Source organism: Anas acuta, chromosome 6, assembly GCF_963932015.1.
Source record: "Anas acuta chromosome 6, bAnaAcu1.1, whole genome shotgun sequence".
NCBI lineage: Eukaryota > Metazoa > Chordata > Aves > Anseriformes > Anatidae > Anas > Anas acuta.
This window is the reverse complement of record NC_088984.1, coordinates 10,810,626-10,829,665: the sequence shown is the minus strand read 5'-3', so window position 1 is coordinate 10,829,665 and position 19,040 is coordinate 10,810,626. Positions and strand designations below refer to the sequence as shown.

The 19,040-nt window shown below is 40.0% G+C and overlaps 1 protein-coding gene across 1 annotated transcript; it reads left to right on the top strand.

The window, feature by feature from the left end:
- The first annotated feature begins 5,234 nt into the window (after positions 1-5,234).
- MCM6 (minichromosome maintenance complex component 6) lies at positions 5,235-17,954 on the top strand. Its single transcript, XM_068687358.1, has 17 exons — positions 5,235-5,400; positions 6,483-6,629; positions 6,813-6,923; positions 7,431-7,680; positions 8,394-8,559; positions 8,642-8,787; positions 9,636-9,786; positions 10,442-10,583; positions 11,574-11,715; positions 11,859-11,966; positions 12,595-12,750; positions 13,802-13,930; positions 14,891-15,052; positions 15,628-15,763; positions 16,035-16,202; positions 16,564-16,703; positions 17,424-17,954. The coding sequence occupies exons 1-17, from the start codon at positions 5,285-5,287 to the stop codon at positions 17,535-17,537; spliced, it is 2,484 nt and encodes an 827-aa protein (XP_068543459.1). The 5' UTR covers positions 5,235-5,284; the 3' UTR covers positions 17,538-17,954.
- Positions 17,955-19,040: the final 1,086 nt, after the last annotated feature.

Genomic DNA, 19,040 nt, shown 5'->3' with positions numbered 1-19,040 from the left:
ATGCCGCAAACTGTTTGAAAGTTGTACATCTAGAGAAATTGGGTGTTTCTCTGAGTCAGAGTACTTCTAAAATTCTCAACATCCCTTTTCTCAAACGAATCACCTCCTTGAATCTCCTCATTTTTCAGTGGCGTGTAAACCTACTTCTCTTCCTCCTCCCAACCCCAAAGATACGCCCTGCATTTTGTGAGGAACCACTTGGAACTTCATTTTATGTACTTTATCCAAAGGTTGTTTTTCAAATTTAAAGTGTTTAAGCATCGACGCCAAAGAACAAAGGATTCCATTCCATGCCTGGGCACTACAATACAGTTAGTCTGATTTTCATACATATCTGTGACTCCTGACTTAATTTTTCCTTAACATTTTCTATGCTAAAGAGTTTTCCATAGGAGGTGTAGTTCAGACAGTCTGTGTTACTGTTGCTACCTTGATTTTTAAATGTCAGAGAAGTCATATATCGGTTATGCTACAGAAAGGTCACTGAGGCTGTGTATAAGTTGTGTAGAATTTCACAAAAGGGCAAATCATCTTTTGCAGCTGCCATTGAACAAGACTTAATTTTCATGTTTTGTGACAAGTTCTCCATTATAAAACAATCATTTTAGGAATACTAAAGGTCAGTTTGGTAAAGTACTGGAAAGGTAAAAGTTAAACTTTGTTTAGAAGTCACACAATTCAAAGAATAACACATTTTACAGCTTTGCTTGTAAGTGTTGTGCAATTAATTTACTATGGAATCTTCCCCAAATCATTTACTTTCATTTAAAATGTTACAGTGTACCCAGTTGTACTTTACAAAGCTAAGTGGCTTATAAGTACAGCTTATCTTCACAGACTTACTACTGATGAATCCAAGTTTCAAAACAGTTGTTTATTCAGCTAAGCCAACTGGAATTAATTTAATTACTTTATTTAATCCAGAGTTGGTAATGTATTCCAGATTGGAAGCACTTCCTCCTAATACTAAGCAAAATTACTGGCTTACATTTCATGCCAACAAAAAAAAATGTTCTGAAGATTAAGTTCATTGCTCTAGATGCAGCAGCAAGTTTTGTACAAATGCTCCTGTAACAACTGTGCTTATGCCAGTTCTGTTAAGAGTTATTCAAGCTCATGTTTTAGTTTGATTTATTCACAGTAGCTGCAAAAGAACTCGAATTTGGCTGGAGGCCCTGATTCCTTTGTATGCAGAATTTTTTAATGCAATTTTTCATAGCTAACTGAGAATAATTATGATCATAAATCAAAATGCAAAAATGCATTTGTCCTGGATGTCATTTAAACAGGATACATCAGTGCTGCACAGTGTTAGAATTTGGTTAAAACTCTCCAAATCGTAATTCAGAACTACGTCGTGTTTTGATATGTAGCAATTGTGGTTTGATAGTTCTGGAAAACCTGTGTAGTCGTTTATTTGCACTATTTCTGGCTGTAACTTTTTTCATTGATGATGTACAGATGAAGATAATAATAATTATGGTACAACTTTTTAAATACTTAGGAATAAAAATGATAATAGTAAGGGATAGCCAGGGAGTCTTTGGTTATCAGCTAACACCAGAAAGCCTTAGTTTACTACTGCAGTTTAACTACAATATTTTCCTGTGAAAACCCATCTGTGTCTGAATCTGCCCACCAGGAGTGAGGACTCAGGCTAGTTTTCTGGAAGTCAAGTGCAGGACTGATTGCCAGTGGCTGTGCGTTGCTGGTGTGATGCTGGTGCACCATCGTGGGGGCAATTGGTACCCGCTTTGGTTCTTGACACACAGCAACCCCGCAGCAGAAGGATCCTTCTCAAGGCTGGATGAGGTAGGCAGCTGATTATTCTTGTTTGCATCTATAGCAGCTATACCAAAGGCACACTCATACCCCTTTGGGTCCTTGAACTACCCTCTTGGGATAGTGCCAAGGATATGTGGGGCCTCTAAACTGGCCACAATAGGATGCTTTTGCCACTTGTTTCCCGTCCAGCTCACCTCAGTTTCCAACACAGACAACAGCTGTGATCCCATTGTCACTCCAGAAATCCAGCCTCTTGCCCAGGCTATGTTTCAAGGCCTGTTAGAGGTGTAAACCTATTACAAACTGGCACAGTCCTTCTGTAGTGCTAGGTGTGGAGTTGGAACTCGCATGGACAGACATCCATTGTATAAGTATCCAAAAGAGGAGAGGTGTCCTTGGCCCATCTGCTGTTTCTGGGAAATCGCTTGACAGCAACCGGAGCAGTAGTCTGCTCGGACGTGCCTACTTTAGCCACTGTTTTTTCCCTCTAAGTGCTGATCTCCATTTTTTTATTTATGTACGTACAAAATAGGCATTGATTTGGTTCCACCCATGATTACAAAAGTTGCTAAGCTTGTTCTTTTACAGTTTCCTATTAGTGAAGGAACTTCATTGTGAAGGAAAATCACTGAACTCACTGAAGCACAGCTTACAGTGAAAAGATAAAATAATAAATATGTGGGCAATACAGAATCTGTTGCCTGCTTTGTGTTTATACTTCTAAGAGTCTGTCTATAGATATGAGGGAAGTACTGTTAATGACCTAGAGATTAAGAGCAAGCAAAAATGATGAACAAGTATCTGTTTTAATCTACCTCTGATTTCACCTTTTCGCTTCAGCCTTTTCCTTTTATTGATGACTTCTATTTTAGTGGTATTCCCCAAATCCATAACTGTCTGTAACAGAGAAGCTCTAAACATATTTGTTCCACTAGACACCAAGGGCCTTTTCTGAGATGATGCTCATCATCTGTAAGGAGTTCAAAGAGTTCCCTTACTTTAATCTTATTAGCTGACTCAAAATCTTGCATCACTGTGATGATTTATAGATGCTTTCAAGTTGCTTTAAAAATAAAACAACAAAAAACCACTGATATTCTTGCAGACTTGTGAAGCTTGAAATGATTTGTTCTTTTGACTCACATTCATGCAGGAGCTGCGTAAGTTTAATCAGATATTACTTGATGTAAAAGGCAAAGTGCTTCATTCACACACTGATTGTGCCAGTAACTTCACCATCCTTTGTCCCTTAAGACTTTCCTGATAATAGAAGGAAGATTAAATGGAACTGATAGGCTGCTCTCACAGGACCTTTTTGAGGGAAGATGCTAAGCCCTGCGTGTTTCAGTTTCCAAATAAAACTTGAGGAGTCTTTCAGACTCTGGTCTCAGTTGTGGGTTGTGTGTGGTTTCCCCCACCCCACTGTTTAAAAGGGTTAGAAAGAGCACAAATCGTTAAAAGAGCACAAATAGGTTGTTTTCTGCTGGTAAACCACAGCAAAGAGCCACTGTGTTCCAGCCAGAGTGACTCACCTGCAGCAGGACACTCCTCTACATACACTGCTTGTGCACTCGCTGTAGGGCAACCTGGGGACCTGTCGGTGTTAACCACCAACACTTCAGCACTTCGGTATTTTGGCTGTTCACACTTAACCAGCGGTCATGCCTCAGGTACGTAAGCAAAAACTGAAACATGGAGTCCTCTAACACATGCACTGGGCTATTTTTTTCTCCTCCTCCCCAAACAGCCTCAGGGAATAAATAAATAAGAGCACAGGGCAAAAAGAAAGACTGTGGGGTAAACAACTTTTTTTTTATTATTATTATTTTTTTATTTTGTGGTGTTGTCATTTTTAAAGGGAGATTGGGAAAAAAAGATTACCCCGCTTTTTCCAGAGAGTCCCCTAGAAAAAGAGAGACCAGGGGAGGGGAGACTGGAAAAATAAACTGTGGAAGGGGATGACTAGAAAATAAAGACTGAAAAGAGACTTAATAGGGAGAGGCTCTGGAAAAACACAGTGGGGCAGGGAAAGGTGCAGCTCTAGGGGGAAAAAAAAAAAAAAAAAAGAAATGCAGCTCTTGAAAACAAATCCTAGAGTCTCTTTTTTTTAAAAAAAAAAATGGAGACTGGGAAAAACAGCTCTGTGGTTTAAAAAAAAAAAAAAGATTCTGTTGGAAAGAAAGAGCATGGGGAAACCTTTTTTTCCCCATTTTTTTTTTTCCTCAAAGAGACTGAAAAAAACTGCCCCATGAACTCATGGGACAGGGAATGACAGTTTTTTCCAATCTCTCTCTTTGTTTCCCAAACAGACTCTGAAAAGGGCACCTGGAGAAAAGGGAGTGAAAAAAAGAGAGGAGACTCTTTCTTTCTTTTTTAAGGAGAGACTTGAAAAAGAGACTGAAAACAAAAACTCTGGAAAAATAGAGTGATTTTTGTTGTTGTTGCTTTTGTTTTTGTTTGTTTGTTTAGGAGTCCAGAAAATGAGAGGCTCTGGGAGAGAGATGGAAGAAAACTAAAGACTAAGAAAAAAAATGAGGCAAAAATGACAAAAGCAACAGATGATGACAACATGATAAAAAAGAGGCTAAAACTATAGATACACAAACTCAGGAAATGAGCTGAGAAGAAAAAGGCATGTTTTCTTGATAGCTGTATCTAGAGTATACAGTTAACTTGCTAGCTTTTAATTATTTACTGTTCCTTGTTAGTATCACTGTCTGTGTAGAGTGGCAGCAGACTCGTTTTGGTAAAGAAAAATTATGAAAACTCGAGAAATAATTATTATAGGTGAATTATGATTTCTACTGATACAAGCCTGACAACCAACTTGCTTTTGTGCCCATTTTTGCTTGTAAGGTCTCACAAAGTATGGTATTTATGGACTGCATGCAAACCATTTGAAAGGAAATCTAAGAATACCTTCCTTTGCCATATTGCAAAGACAAGGCTCCGTGTGCTGCATGGTAAGGGCACTGCAACATAAGGGAACACCGCTGCAGGAAGCTCATGATTTTGGGTTTTATTTTTTAAGGGTTTTGAAGTTTTAGAAGTGCAAGAAGCCAGCCCCTGGCTGCCTTCAGACAAGACTCTGGCAGATGGATGTTTCTGCAGGTAGCATCGCACCTGCGACCACTTCTTCCCAGATATTAAAGCTCTCCCTGCTGGCAGCTGTCCCTGCCACCAGGTGCCCCTCAGCCGCTGCAGCCGGCTTGGGACAACGCCGGGTGCGCGCCGCCATCCCTCCCTCCCTCCCTCCCTCCCTCCCTCCCTCCCGACAGCCGCCATGGCTGCGGGCGGCCCAAGATGGCGGCGGGCGGGCCGAGATGGCGGCTGGCAGCGTGGCGCCGAGGCCCCTCCTCCCTGAGGCGTTTGGCGCGAAAATCCCCGTGAGGGGCCGGGGCCCGGCGCGGCGGCGGCCGCTGATTGGCTGGCGGGGCCGAGGCGGGAAAGGCGGCGGGGCGGGGCCGGGGCTGAGGGGGCTGAGGGGACGGCGGTCGCCATGGACCTGGCGGCAGCGGCGGCGGCGGGCGGCGGGGCGGCAGCGGCGGCGCCTCAGCAGCTGCGGGATGAGGTGGCCGAGAAGTGCCAGAAGCTGTTCCTGGCCTTCCTGGAGGAGTGAGTGGCGCCGGGCCGGGGCGGCGGCGGGGGGGCAGGGCTGAGGGAGGGGGCGCTGAGGGGCTGTGGGGAGGGCTCGGCCTGTGGGGAGCTCCCTGGGCAGCCGTCGTGTGGGGATTTTGGGGCTCCGGGGGCTCCTCGGGGGAGCTGTGGGGGGTTTGGGCTGTGGAGGGGGCCTCCTGCAGCGAACAACGAGCACAGAGCCCAGATCATTGAGTGTTGGGCCTGGTTAGGCTGGAAGACAATAGGCTGAGGGGAGACCTCATCTATATATATATAATTTATATTTTATATATATATATATATATATATATATATATATATATATCAGAGGGGAGGCTGTCAAGGGGGAGGGACCAGCCTCTTCAGTTGTGCTCGGTGACAGGACGAGAGGCAGCGGGCACAAACAGCAGCACAGGAAGTTCTGGCTCAATATGAGGGGGCGTTTCTTTACGGTGAGGGTGGCAGCACTGGGACAGGCTGCCCAGTGAGGTTGTGGAGTCTTTCTCTGGAGAAACATCTCCAGATATTTTTGGATATCTTAAATATATTCAAACTCTCCCTAGATGCCATCCTGCACAATGTGCTCTAAGCTATCCTAGGTAGGGGAGTTGGACTAGATGAGTTTCAGAGGTCCCTTCCAACCTCAGCCATTCTGTGATTGGGTGAATAAGGTTGGAAAAGAACTCCAAGATCATCTAGTCAACTGTCTCCCTGCCACCACTGTCACCCTTCTAAACCGTGTCCCTAAGCACCATGTCCCAAGAAAGCTGTTCACCTGATCCTAAGGGAACAAAGCCTGTCTTACTGCTGCAGGTCATGGTTAGACCACAGCTAGGAGGCTGCGTAGGAGAGCAGTAGGGCAAGAAGCAGATCCGTGTGTTTGCAAGGCGTCTGTGGAATGGGGACAGAAGGAAAAGCATCACTGGAAAAGTTGTTTGCAAGGGGATGGGGGACACCATTGTTTCCTTGCACACTCCTCAGCACACATCATCCTTTTCTCGTCCTGTGACAGCAGAGGTTTTTTGCTGCTACCTGATGTATAACTGTCAAACATTTTCCTGAATCGTGCTCACTTTCAGGTTCCAGAACAGTGATGGGGAAGTCAAATACCTGCGTGATGCTGAAGAACTGATTCGGCCAGAGCGGAACACGCTGATTGTCAGCTTTGTGGATTTGGAGCAGTTCAATCAGCAGCTCTCTACCACTGTTCAGGAGGAATTTTACAGGTAAAATGTAGAGGTTACATGAGGGCTGACCTGTGCTGCCATCTCAGGCCTGTAGAGTCTTACCTGAGGTTATTTGCTTTCTATATTCTGTAAACCCTTATATATAATAAATTAGTTTTACTGGATCAAAGTTTATTGCTTAATGGATTCATAATTACTACTTCATTATTTTCTGTATTTCAGGGTTTATCCTTACCTTTGCCGAGCAGTGAAGACTTTTGCCAGAGACCATGGAAATATTCCCTCAAACAAGGACTTCTATGTTGCCTTCCAAGATCTGCCTACCAGGCACAAGTAAGATGATTATTAATTCCTTGTGTGTTTTTAGTACTGGAAAAAAGTGTCAAAGGATACTGAAAATGTTTTTGATTATCAGAATAAAACGTACAGTTTACCAGTACAATTGTGAAGAAGCTGCCTGATCTTAGGGCTGATCTTTGAAACAGTTTTTCATTTGTGAATCATACAAAAGCTAGACTGGAAAGGCTCTTAAATACTGACGTTCATAGTGTTCTGCAAACTAATGTAACCTCTCTATTTGCAAAGCTGGTGTAGATAGTGTGTTGCTTTTGAAGTACCAATGAAGTAACCTTTGCATTGGTTTGGCCTTTAGTATTAATCTAAAATTTTAAGTAAAATCAGGAAATGGGAAAATAGAAACCTTGTTTTCTTTGGCTATTACAACTGTTCTCTAGTCACAGATTAAATGAAACTATGTAGCTACTGATTGGGTAGTACCTTTGGCCTAGAAATGGCAACCCTACTAAGAATTCAAGCCCGATGAATTTCCATTTTAAACAGAATTCGAGAACTGACATCGGCGAAAATTGGCTCTCTGATGCGTATCAGTGGACAGGTGGTACGTACCCACCCAGTTCATCCTGAGCTTGTAAGTGGAACCTTCCTGTGCCTGGACTGTCAGACAGTGATAAAAGATGTGGAACAGCAATTTAAATACACACAGCCAAACATCTGCAGAAACCCAGTCTGTGCCAACAGAAGGAGATTCCTGCTGGACACAAACAAATCAAGATTTGTTGACTTCCAAAAGGTACAGCGGGGAGGCTGGGGCAGAGTGACAACAAAAGATGACATTCCTGTGTTCTAGTGGTAGCTGCAAGGTGTTGTTTGTACTTCTGCGTATCAGAGGTGGTTGATTTTGGTTCTGTCAACCTCAAAAAGAGATCTCAAGGCAGTGGAGTTTCTGCAAATAATTTCTTTCTGTCTGTGGAAGACTTTTGTGTAAGCATGGGAAATTATGAATAGAATCAAAGCACTTTTATTGCATGACTTGGTGTGTAAACAAGTCACTGAAAACTCATGTATTTGAGCCATTGTCAGTCTCCTGTCACAGGTACATTGTGTGTAATTATTTCATGCAAGTATGAAAAGGGATATCGGCAGGGCTATTTAGTATCGGCAGTGTTTTGTTCTAGACAGATTTACTCTGCCAAATCCTCAGCACATGCTATTCCACAATAATGCTTTGTCAGTCACGTTAACTGGACTCTAACTTGCCCAAATACTTGTCCTTAACTTCAGAATTATCACTATGGCTATGTGTATACTCTAAGTTTCCCTAACACTCCTTAGATACTGGTTAGTAAAGTGTGATTTTGTTTCATTAAAAGAAATAATTTCATGATTGATATGGATGGCAGTCAGCAAATGCCACTTTCTGTATTTATTTTTAAGCTATTTTAGCTTTAAAAACAGTTTGAAATTCGGTGACATCTGAGCACTTGATGTTCTATACCTCCTCAGGTCCGCATTCAGGAGACACAGGCTGAGCTGCCGCGAGGCAGCATTCCTCGCAGCGTGGAGGTGATCTTGCGTGCAGAAGCAGTGGAGTCTGCCCAGGCAGGTGACAAATGTGACTTCACAGGATCACTGATTGTCGTGCCTGATGTGGCTCAGCTCTCAACACCAGGTTTGTTGCTGCTGCTCCTGACCTCCGTGTGACATCCCCGCAGCTTGTTCTGGCGGCTGCTGACTCTTCCTTCTCGTGGCAGGAGTGCGTGCGGAAACCAGCTCCCGGCTGAGCGGGACAGAGGGCTACGAAACCGAAGGCATCCGAGGACTCCGTGCCCTTGGAGTCAGAGAACTGTCCTATAAACTAGTCTTTCTAGCCTGTTACGTTGCACCAACAAATCCACGGGTGAGTCTACAGAGAAAAACAGATCCAAGAGTACTGAAGATTTCCACTGTGTTTTCACCTCAAATTAGGGGGGTGAGGATAGGTAAAGCTTTAAGTAGGTGCGTGTACCACCTTTCTTTGCATTTGACTGCCCTCATATTCTGATTGAGTTTACGTATCAAGTTCTTATCTTGTCTTTATTGTTCATAGCAATTTTCATGGATATGAAATTGGAGTTTGCCAATTTCATCTATTTATTCTAAAAAGCTAAATGATTCATTTATTTCATTCAAATTTCATACATTTCTCCAGTATTTGCTTTTCCTCCAGAAAATCCTGTTGATTCATATTGTTCCAGGGGAAAAAAGCTAACCTTCATGTTCCCTCTATTTTATCATATTAAATTTGGGGATGTTATTACCACATAATAAGTAACACTGAATGTGACTGGGTTTTAGTATGGTGCGATATTTTAGGCTATAATTTCCTGCCTCATTTCAGAGTAATAAAAGGCCATGGAAATTCTGGTTGAAGAATACTTAAAAAGGCAAATTTTAGCCAAAGGAAGCTGTACTATTTTTGCTCTCTTTTTACTCTCTAGACAAGCATCCCTGTTGTTTTTTTTCTTGTTAACTGAGCTTAGACTCAATTTTCCTGCTACAGAATTGTTTGTGTGTTTTTCTGTTTGTTTGTTTGTTTTTTAAAGATACGAGGTGATGAGCTTCCTTAGCCTAAGGCTAGTCTTTCTGAATGTGTTCTACTCAGCTTAGAGTGCATAAGAGTTTGTATAAGCCCCTGTCTGCAGTACTCGCATTCAGTAGTAATCACATTTGTCATGGTTATTTATTTTTTTAAATTCCCTTGTTTAGTTTGGTGGAAAAGAGCTCCGAGATGAAGAACAGACTGCAGAAAGCATCAAAAACCAAATGACCGTGAAAGAGTGGGAGAAGGTGTTTGAAATGAGCCAAGATAAGAACCTTTATCACAATCTGTGTACCAGCCTCTTCCCCACTATCCATGGTAAGAGTCCAGTTGTTGCTTCAGAGAAAGGAGATTTCCCCTGTGAAAATATTAGTTCTTATTAATATCTTTGTAGTACCATTTTGGGAATTCATGAAAGCCCAGTACCAACTATCTCAAACTCTTCCTTCCAGAATTGGTTTTGCTAGAAAAGGAAGACCTAATTCCCAAAGACTTCATTTGTTAAATTAGTAAGGGTTGCAATGGAAGTCAAAATGGTTTTGCTCTGTGGTGATCTACCACTTAACCCTACAGCTGACAGTTGGATATGAGCTTTATTTTATATGGGCATCCTTTGAAAGATTTAAGAGTTCCAAATCCATATGCTGTTGTGCGTGGATGTGTGTGCATATGTCTGGTGTTGCTTCTGGCTTGGAACTGGTTTGAGAACTTACGTTGGTTATGTCTGAAAAGTTTGATCAGCTGAGTTTTGTCCATATTTGGAGCCACCCTAGTGTAAGGGAACTCAGTTGGCTTTCAAGTTATTCTTCCCTGAAACTGTATCAAGAACATAAATAGGCTTCTAGGGGATGTTTAGTAAATAAGTAATTCTGAGTTGATGTGCCTAAGTGCTCTAAAATTCTTCCAGTGGGCTAAAATTTTCTTAAAATAGAAAAAACGTGGTGTTGCATGTTGAGTGTCCTTTCTTGGGTAGGTAATGATGAAGTGAAACGGGGGGTCCTGCTGATGCTTTTTGGAGGAGTCCCTAAGACCACTTCTGAAGGCACTTCTTTGCGTGGGGACATCAATGTTTGTGTTGTTGGTGATCCAAGTACAGCCAAGAGTCAATTTCTAAAGTAAGTTTCTCTTTAAAATTCAGTATTTAAATATTGTCCAGTGTGACTAGAGCTATGAATGTATTACTCTGCCTTTCCTACGTTAAACAGAGGTAAGGGAAGTAAAGTGGTAGAGAAAATTTTCCAGGAATAATTTGGATGTGGTTGAATTATTTGGGGTGAAGTAAATTCAACTGGTCCATAAGGTAATAAAAAAGAATTAATTTAAGAGGTGGTTGTTGTTTTTCAGATAATTATGAAAGTACAAGTTTTTATGTTTTTGAAAGTCATTGAATGTTAAAAATGTAACATTGAATATCTTAAAATATTAGAGATGGATAAAATAGTGATTTTTTTTTTCCCCTCTGCTTTAGCTTAGTCTAAACTGGTAGGTCCCAACACCGATCAACCAGACAGCTATTAAGCCTGAACAATAATTATGAAATAAGTATATCTAATGGTACACATTCAAGCTATAATGCTTTTTTTTTTTTTTTAACCTCAAGTTCTATTTAATATGTTTTTTTTTTTCTCATGATGCTCTTTTACCTCTGGATCACTCTCTGTGAGGCTGAGGTCTACTGCATCTCAGAAATGTGGAGGCACCACAAAAGTTGCCTTTGACTGCCTGTGGTCAGCATAGCTGCTTCCTGCTGTGCAGCCTTGTGCTGTTCCTTTGTGCTGACTTCTACCTGACCTGTGAGGAGCTGCCTAAGCTTGTGAAGTCAGCAGAAAACTGGGGGAGAGGTCTGGATTATTTTTTCTGCTGGTATAACCAAGAGTGAATAACAGACCTGTTACAGACTGCAGTTAGATAAGGTTTAGTTCCCAAGGCTCGCTCAAATATCATTACAGATAGGAGGACCTAACTAAATGTTAACTGCTTCCTGAAGGAAGGAATAAGTCCTGGCCCTAGGGCTTGAAAGCAGTCATGCATTAAAGTTGTCTTGTTTCTGCAGGTCTCAGTCTGTCTTTTTAAGTTTGTGTAACACAGTTTCTCACTTTCAATAGGCACGTGGATGAATTCAGTCCTCGCGCTGTATACACCAGCGGAAAAGCCTCCAGTGCTGCTGGTCTAACAGCAGCTGTTGTAAAAGATGAAGAGTCACATGAGTTTGTAATTGAAGCTGGAGCACTGATGTTGGCAGATAATGTGAGTACAGGAACTAGAGAAGTTTCTGCACCCCTAGAATGGTTTTGATTAATGACAAAAGGCCCCAAACTGTCTTAAAAATGCTTTTGCTCCAAATGTGATTGAATTTGAGTAACTTGTTATTTTTTGTTCTTCTGCTGCAGGGTGTATGTTGCATTGATGAATTTGACAAAATGGACTTGCGGGATCAAGTAGCCATCCATGAAGCAATGGAGCAGCAGACAATATCCATTACTAAAGCCGGAGTAAAGGTACCTTGTGCTATTCCTTTGGCTGTGTAGTCTCCATGACTGTGTGAGTGTTTGTGGCACACACTGATCCAACATCATCTCTCAGACTTTGATGTCAGCTCTGCAGCTGCCTTGCTGTGGCAGAGAGAGATCACTTATCTGCAAAGTTTTCATGCCACTTGCTCATAAATAATTGGAAACTGTACTGAAGGGGAAAAAGAGACAGTAGTGGGAAGGAACAGAAAATGGGAATGAGTATGGGAAAATTCAAACCCTGACATAACCCTCAAATGGTGTAGATATTTTCACTTGCGGAACGATTTGTATATATGCACTGTGTGATTAGTAACAGTTTTAAAGGCTTATTTCAGTATTGGTGGTAGCTGTATGACAATGTCAAAAATTTAATCATTAAATTGCAATGTCAAAAATTTAATCATTAAATTAAGTATCTGGGCAGAATAGAATACTGGAGCTGGATTAAAGGACTGGTTAGAAGAGTTTGGACTCTTGAGGAGCTGTTGTTGTAATATAATCATTGGAATTCTGTATAAAAGACTTCATGCAGATGTTTTGGAGTTGCAATAAGTTGGTTTAGCAAGTCATGACTTCTTTTTCTTTTCCTTTTTTTTTTTTTTTTTTTTGTCAGGCTACCTTGAATGCCAGGACCTCCATTTTAGCTGCAGCAAACCCAGTTGGTGGGCGCTATGATAGATCCAAGTCATTGAAACAGAATATAAACTTATCTGCTCCCATCATGTCTCGGTTTGATCTCTTCTTCATTCTTGTGGATGAATGTAATGAGGTAATTTTGAGCAATTGTAGAATAATTTACATCAGAAAAGACCTCTGGACGTCTCTAGTCTAACCTCTTGCTCAGAGCAGGTCATTAAGAGCAGGTTGCCAAGACCTTGACCTGGCAAATTTTGAGCATCTTCACAGATGGAGATTCTTCAGTTTCTTTAGGCTGCTATGGCAATGTTTGACAACTCTGCTTTTTATATTAAAAAAAAAAAAAAGAAGTTATATCTAATCAGAATTTCTCCTGGTTCAATTTGTGTCAGTTGCCTCTTGTTAATTTGTACTTTCAGGAACAATCTAGCCCCATTACATCTTGCCAATGAGGCACTTGCTTTCTTTACAGGCTGAACTCATGCAGCTCTGTCGCTCCTCACACATAATGTGCTCCTGCCCTCTGACCATCTCTGTGGCCCTCTGCAATTTTAGGTGAAACTGATCTCATGAGAGCCTCTTGCTTCTGCTTTTATTCTCTGTCTGCGAAGTTAAAAAGCTGGCAGTACAAATTTGAACACACTAATGAATACAAGGATACTTGTGGTGATTTGACCTGCAAACGTAACAACATTAGTCAGTTTTACAAATTGCTAGTCACTAAGGCTAAGACTGCTACCACCTGTCTATGTGGCATTTGCCTCGAGAGTATAAAAGATGCAGAGATTCATGGTGTCTCAGTACAGTTCTTTCAGATGTTTTGCTCAGCATCATTATCTAATTGAGAAGGGACTATTGAAAGAGAGAGTAGGTTGTAAAGAAAGCCAGCGGTTCCCACGCTGCAAAGTGCTGCTTTCTGCCTGTTCTATGGCTAATTTGTAGCCCAGGAGAATTCCAGAAGTTGTAAATCCTAAAATTGCCTTTCATGCCTTCTCTGCTGCGTCCTTGTATTGAAACCTTCCAGGGCATTCTCCTGGGTCTTCTGGCAATGTCTTGCTTCTGGAAAGAGTAGCTCAGCCGTGACAAGTGCAAATGAGGGAAGGGGATGGGAAGAAGAATACAGCTGTTGTTCTGACGTTTGGCTGGTGTTGCAAAAGTGATCTAACAGAGCAATATTATTCCAGGTTACAGATTATGCCATTGCCAGACGTATAGTGGATCTGCATGCCAGAGTAGAAGAATCTGTTGATCGTGTGTATTCATTAGACGATATCAGAAGGTATCTGCTGTTTGCAAGACAGTTTAAACCCAAGGTAATACTGCCTTGTATAAATTAATCTGTGTGAGAAAGTCCAAAGGATTAGTCACTCTGTAGCTTGCTTTCTTCAGACAAATGCTCCTCACGAGAGGAGCACTAAACTCAGTTGTTATCTAGAAACATAATGTATTTTGGAGCCATGCACTCGTTCTTTTTTTTTTTTCCACTCCAGAAGTCCAGACAGCCCAGATGAGATTGTTATAATCAGTGACCTTAATCTCTTACCTCAAGAGCATGGGTTATTTGATACATGAATGCAGAGATATTCGTATTTTATTGACCTCTTGCTTAATCAAGCAGATTGTTTGTCTTTATTTTAAAAGGGTGGTGTTCCTCAATATTTCTTTGCTCTTGTTACGGTAAAACACAGAACGTGTGAAACTGCTCTAAGTACAGATTTTTGTGGTCTACCCAAGTAGCTTTTTGGATGTGCTGTTTTCTAGCTCTGTTGGAAATTATTCTAATGTCATTCTTCTCAAATGGGAGGAGAGGACACGCTCCCTTTACAGAGTTCTGCAAACTTCTTTTTCATTTCTATGTGGTGGGAAGTTCGTTTTCCAGTTGGATCTGTAGACAAAAGCTAATAAAAAGCACGCACACAAAGCTGTACTTGGTGTTAGTATTCTTGAGCGTATACTTGTGTGTGTGTGTTTGCATGCAGAACAATCATAGAGACAGGCCTTAATTATGCCTAGAAGCAAGTCTAGAACAGAAAAACAAATTAATAAAAAATTTGCTGTAAGATAATTGATGAGTCAATGTACTTACTATGTAACTTACTATAATCATTATTACAATGTAATTCTGTTACGATTGTCCATTGTATTTATGTATGGTAAGTGTAATAGAATTAAATATTTCACAGAAAAGTCTGGAAACTGCTAATATGATTCAAGAAGCATAAACTTGAATGCTTTTAACATGGCAAACTGTCTTACTATCTTATATCACAAAGATATCCAAGGAGTCTGAGGACTTTATAGTGGAGCAGTATAAACGGCTACGGCAGCGCGATGGTTCTGGAGTGACAAAGTCATCTTGGAGAATCACAGTGCGGCAGCTGGAAAGCATGATTCGGCTCTCTGAAGCTATGGCCCGTATGCACTGCTGTGATGAGGTATCAGGTTTTTCATGAAAGTTTATAGAAATGTTGTGGCAGCTCTGGCTTTTCTATGTGACTATGGTATTGTGCATATTTAAATCCCATAAGTGAGGAGGTGGGTTATTTTTTAATTAAACACAACTTACAAGGAAACTGATGGCTTTTAGCTAAATGCTGAAGTAAGGAAGGTTTGTCCAGTTTTTTCACTTCAGTTCCAGAGGAGAGTCTCATTAATTATAACCTTTTTTAATTATATTGTTCTAGACCCATTTCTTTCGTGTTTCTTGTTCCACTGATCCTTCTTCAAAATATTCTTGGTATAAGTAAAAAATCTTTACTGACACCACGTGATAACTAAAGTCTAAAAGGTTCATCAGGTTGTTTATTCCTTCTGTAACCTTATGTTGCAGAATACCTGTAGTAGAATGTAATTTGACTTGTGGGGTCTTTACTGCTTATGATTAATTAGCTGAGATGGGTAGAGAGACTGTCAGAATCAGGGGTGAACTGGAACTATTGGAGAAAGAAACCTTTAATACCAGAAGAGCCACCGTGCCTATGTAATTCACGTTTTTTAAAATCTTCCCCAGGTTCACCCAAAGCATGTGAAGGAGGCTTTCAGGCTTTTAAATAAATCCATCATTAGAGTTGAGACTCCTGACATCAATTTAGACCAAGAAGATGAACAGCAAATGGAGGATCAAGAAGACCAAGATGGAGTCAATGGTAAATTATTTGTAGAGAGCTTTTCAAAGGGGAAAGTACCTCCAGTCTTTATAGCTTACTCTTTTTGAGTATACACTTCTCTTCAGTTTCCCACCTATTTCTCTTCTAACACTGTCTAGGAATCTTTATTCCTGCTACTAACTCTTGTTTCTTCAGCTTCTTTGTAGGCTCCACTTGCCTAGGTTGGTCAGTGCCACACTTTTTAGTGGGTCAGATTATTAGCCAGTTACACTATGTTGTAGAGTTAAAGCTGAGCCATGTGTCCAAACAGGTGCAGCAGAACCTCCGGCTGGGGTTAATGGCCTTGTGAATGGGATCAATGGCCATTCTGAGGACACGAACAAGGATGGTGCACCAAAAGCTTCTCTTAGGCTGGGCTTCTCTGAATACCGACGAATTTCTAATCTTCTTGTGCTGCACCTCAGGAAAGCAGAGGAAGGTAAGGATTTGTTTGTTAAAAATATGGCAGACTGAGTTGTGTCAACGTGTGTGAACTGGCTCTTCATTAAAACAAATTCACCTGAAACTCAGAAGGTTTGCATTTTTCAGTGGTATTTGTTAAACGTTTCTGTGTTAAACATTTATACTCCAATTAAACCATGATAAAGCAGTCTCCTGTGCAAAGCATGGTGTTTTAAGAAGCACAAGAGAGCTATTGTGTGCTTATCTTTTCAACATTACAAATGTTAATATAGATACCCTTTTCTTTTATGGTTTGAAAATTATCTTACTGCTGCTATGTTTATGCAAATTATGTGGAATGGTATTGTAATCATTTTTTTAATGCTTTCCGTTTGCAGAAGAGGACGATTCATCATTAAAGAAGAGTGAACTTATTAATTGGTATCTAAAGGAAATTGAATCTGAAATAGAATCTGAAGAAGAGCTAATAAATAAAAAGAAGATCATAGAGAGAGTCATTCACCGACTTACACGTTATGTATGTATAAAAATGTGTGGATAGTGAAAAAGGGTTTTAATATATGTTACAATAACTCATTTTTAATAGATTTCTCTAATTTGAGAAATGTGTTTTGTGTTTCTATGTCATTGACTGATGCAGCATAATGCCATCTTTGTTTAATAACTGTTAAAATTCATCTCAGAGAAAACACTGAAATAAATTAGAGGTGTGTATTAGTACAAGTTCAAACTGCTATTATATTTTCTACTGTTTATTTATAGAAGCATAAGTGCTATTTTTCTGTATTTTTGTAGTTTCAGTTTTATTAGCACACAAATATTAACAAAACATTTTACTCGCTTTAGGTTTTAGAGTGTCTTAAAATATTTTTCTGAAGTAGAAATCGTTACTTCCCAGGATCCAGTACATGCTCTGAAGTTACTTGTTTCACATTTGGGGATTTTTGTAAGAAAAAAAATGTCAAAGTAGGAAAGAGATGGAATACCTCTCAATTTTAAAAGTATAAAAACACTAGAATGACGTATTCCCAGAAAGCATACTACATATAGGAGATTTCAACAATTACCTTCAGTGGTAATTAGGAACCTATTAAAGAGGGAGTTGACAGCTAAAAGGGTTGAATAATTTGTTAATTAGAGGTGCTACCAGCAGAAAAAAGGAGATCCTTTTTAAAAAAGGACAAACAAAACAGTCCTTTTCATTCTTGTCTGAATACAATTTTCTTGTCTGTTGCAGGACCACATTCTGATAGAGCTGTCTCAGTCAGGCCTGAGGGGTTCCAGAGAAGAGGAGACTTTTGATGAAGACCCATACCTGGTTGTCAACCCAAACTATCTGCTGGAAGACTAAAGGCAGAGATCTGGGTTGTAGAACAGACTCAGACTAGTTACGTGTTGGAAAACGCATTCTTTTCTGCATTCTTGCAATGGTTGTTACATAGCTATCTGATTCATATGAATGCTTTACTGTGTAACGCATCAATATGCAATTAATAATATATGATTGATTGTAGACACTGAGCATACCTGAAAATTTTTAAAAGTGACATGTATTAGTTTCATTTTTAATTCTGTTTTCACTGCCATCGTCCAGATGCAGAGGAGGGTCACTCAACAGCTCTTTTTAGCATCAAGCTACGTAGATGCTTTGGTTTTAAAGGGGGGGAATTTTGTTCTATTCATTGTTCTTATTGTATTTGGTAAATTTTTTATACTGTAGATTTTAAATGTTTTTCTTAATAACATAAATAAAAGATCATTAAATGTCTGGAGATCACTGGGGGTGGATTTGTTGGTTCTGGTATGTGGGGATGTTGTTTCTATGCCTGTGCTTTGAAACTGAAAAGTCAGTGATCTAAACGCCTCATGTCTTAAGAAAGATTAAATTTCCCATATGACAGGCATTGTTTTTAAGAATTCCAGTAATAGATGATGAAAAACTGATTGCTTCTCTTTCTTTTCAGATGTAATAAGGATGTGTATGCTCCTGTTGCATATTTAAAATAGAAAATTAAAAATAGTCAAGTTCAAAGCAAAGCATTAAGTCAGGATGGCACCCCCCCAGCTTGAGGAGTATCTTGACTTGTAAGTGAATTGAAAAGTGCCATCATTTGTGAGGGATGTTAAAGTGTGTATTAGTAAACTTGCTTATAGATAATTCTATAAGAAAATTTTGCCTAAATTCCTATGGGTCTCTTCAGTCCTGTACAGTATGGGAATATTAAATTATTTATTAAGAATTACAAATACTTGAATATTTGTAAGTATTTGTACATACAAATACTTGAACATAGAAATATCTGAATTTCCAATTTAACTGAAGTTTCAGCATTCTAAAATAATGACTCGACTAAGTTACTTGGCAATTTAACTTTTCAAACTAGAGCATAAAAGCAATGGCCAAATGTATCAGGCATTGTATGTTTTAATAAGGCCTTTTTTCGTTGGATCCTTTTGGAATGCTAAAAGCTGCAGTAAACATTTGGGTCTGTTTGAGTGTTACTGCAAGGCCAAGCTTTGCCCTTTAACGTACTAGGAATTTGTTGGTAGTTCAATAGGGTACCAAAAGAGAACAAAATTTGAGCTGAAAGAAAATATTCTAAGCTGATTTTGTGACCATTTCCTTGTTTGTTTCAACTCATGGTGAATAAGGAAATAACTAACTCCAATTGAATGTTAGCAGGATTTCAGAACAATGCTGTCACCCCAAGGGAACAGAGTACTTCTAATGCACTTCTGAGGGGTAAATATTTTCTTAAGGTGCAGTTTTTTGTTTTTTTGTTTTTTTTTTTGATGTATCCTCTGGGATTAATGCCTTAGTTTCTTTTCCAGCACACCATCCTGCATTTGCCGA

Excerpts from the sequence above, each read along its gene's own strand:
- MCM6 (XM_068687358.1), top strand. The coding sequence starts at position 5,285 with ATGGACCTGGCGGCAGCGGCGGCGGCGGGCGGCGGGGCGGCAGCGGCG. Across the intron at positions 7,681-8,393 it reads GATTTGTTGACTTCCAAAAG|GTCCGCATTCAGGAGACACA; the intron begins GTACAGCGGGGA and ends ATACCTCCTCAG. Across the intron at positions 12,751-13,801 it reads TTGTGGATGAATGTAATGAG|GTTACAGATTATGCCATTGC; the intron begins GTAATTTTGAGC and ends ATATTATTCCAG.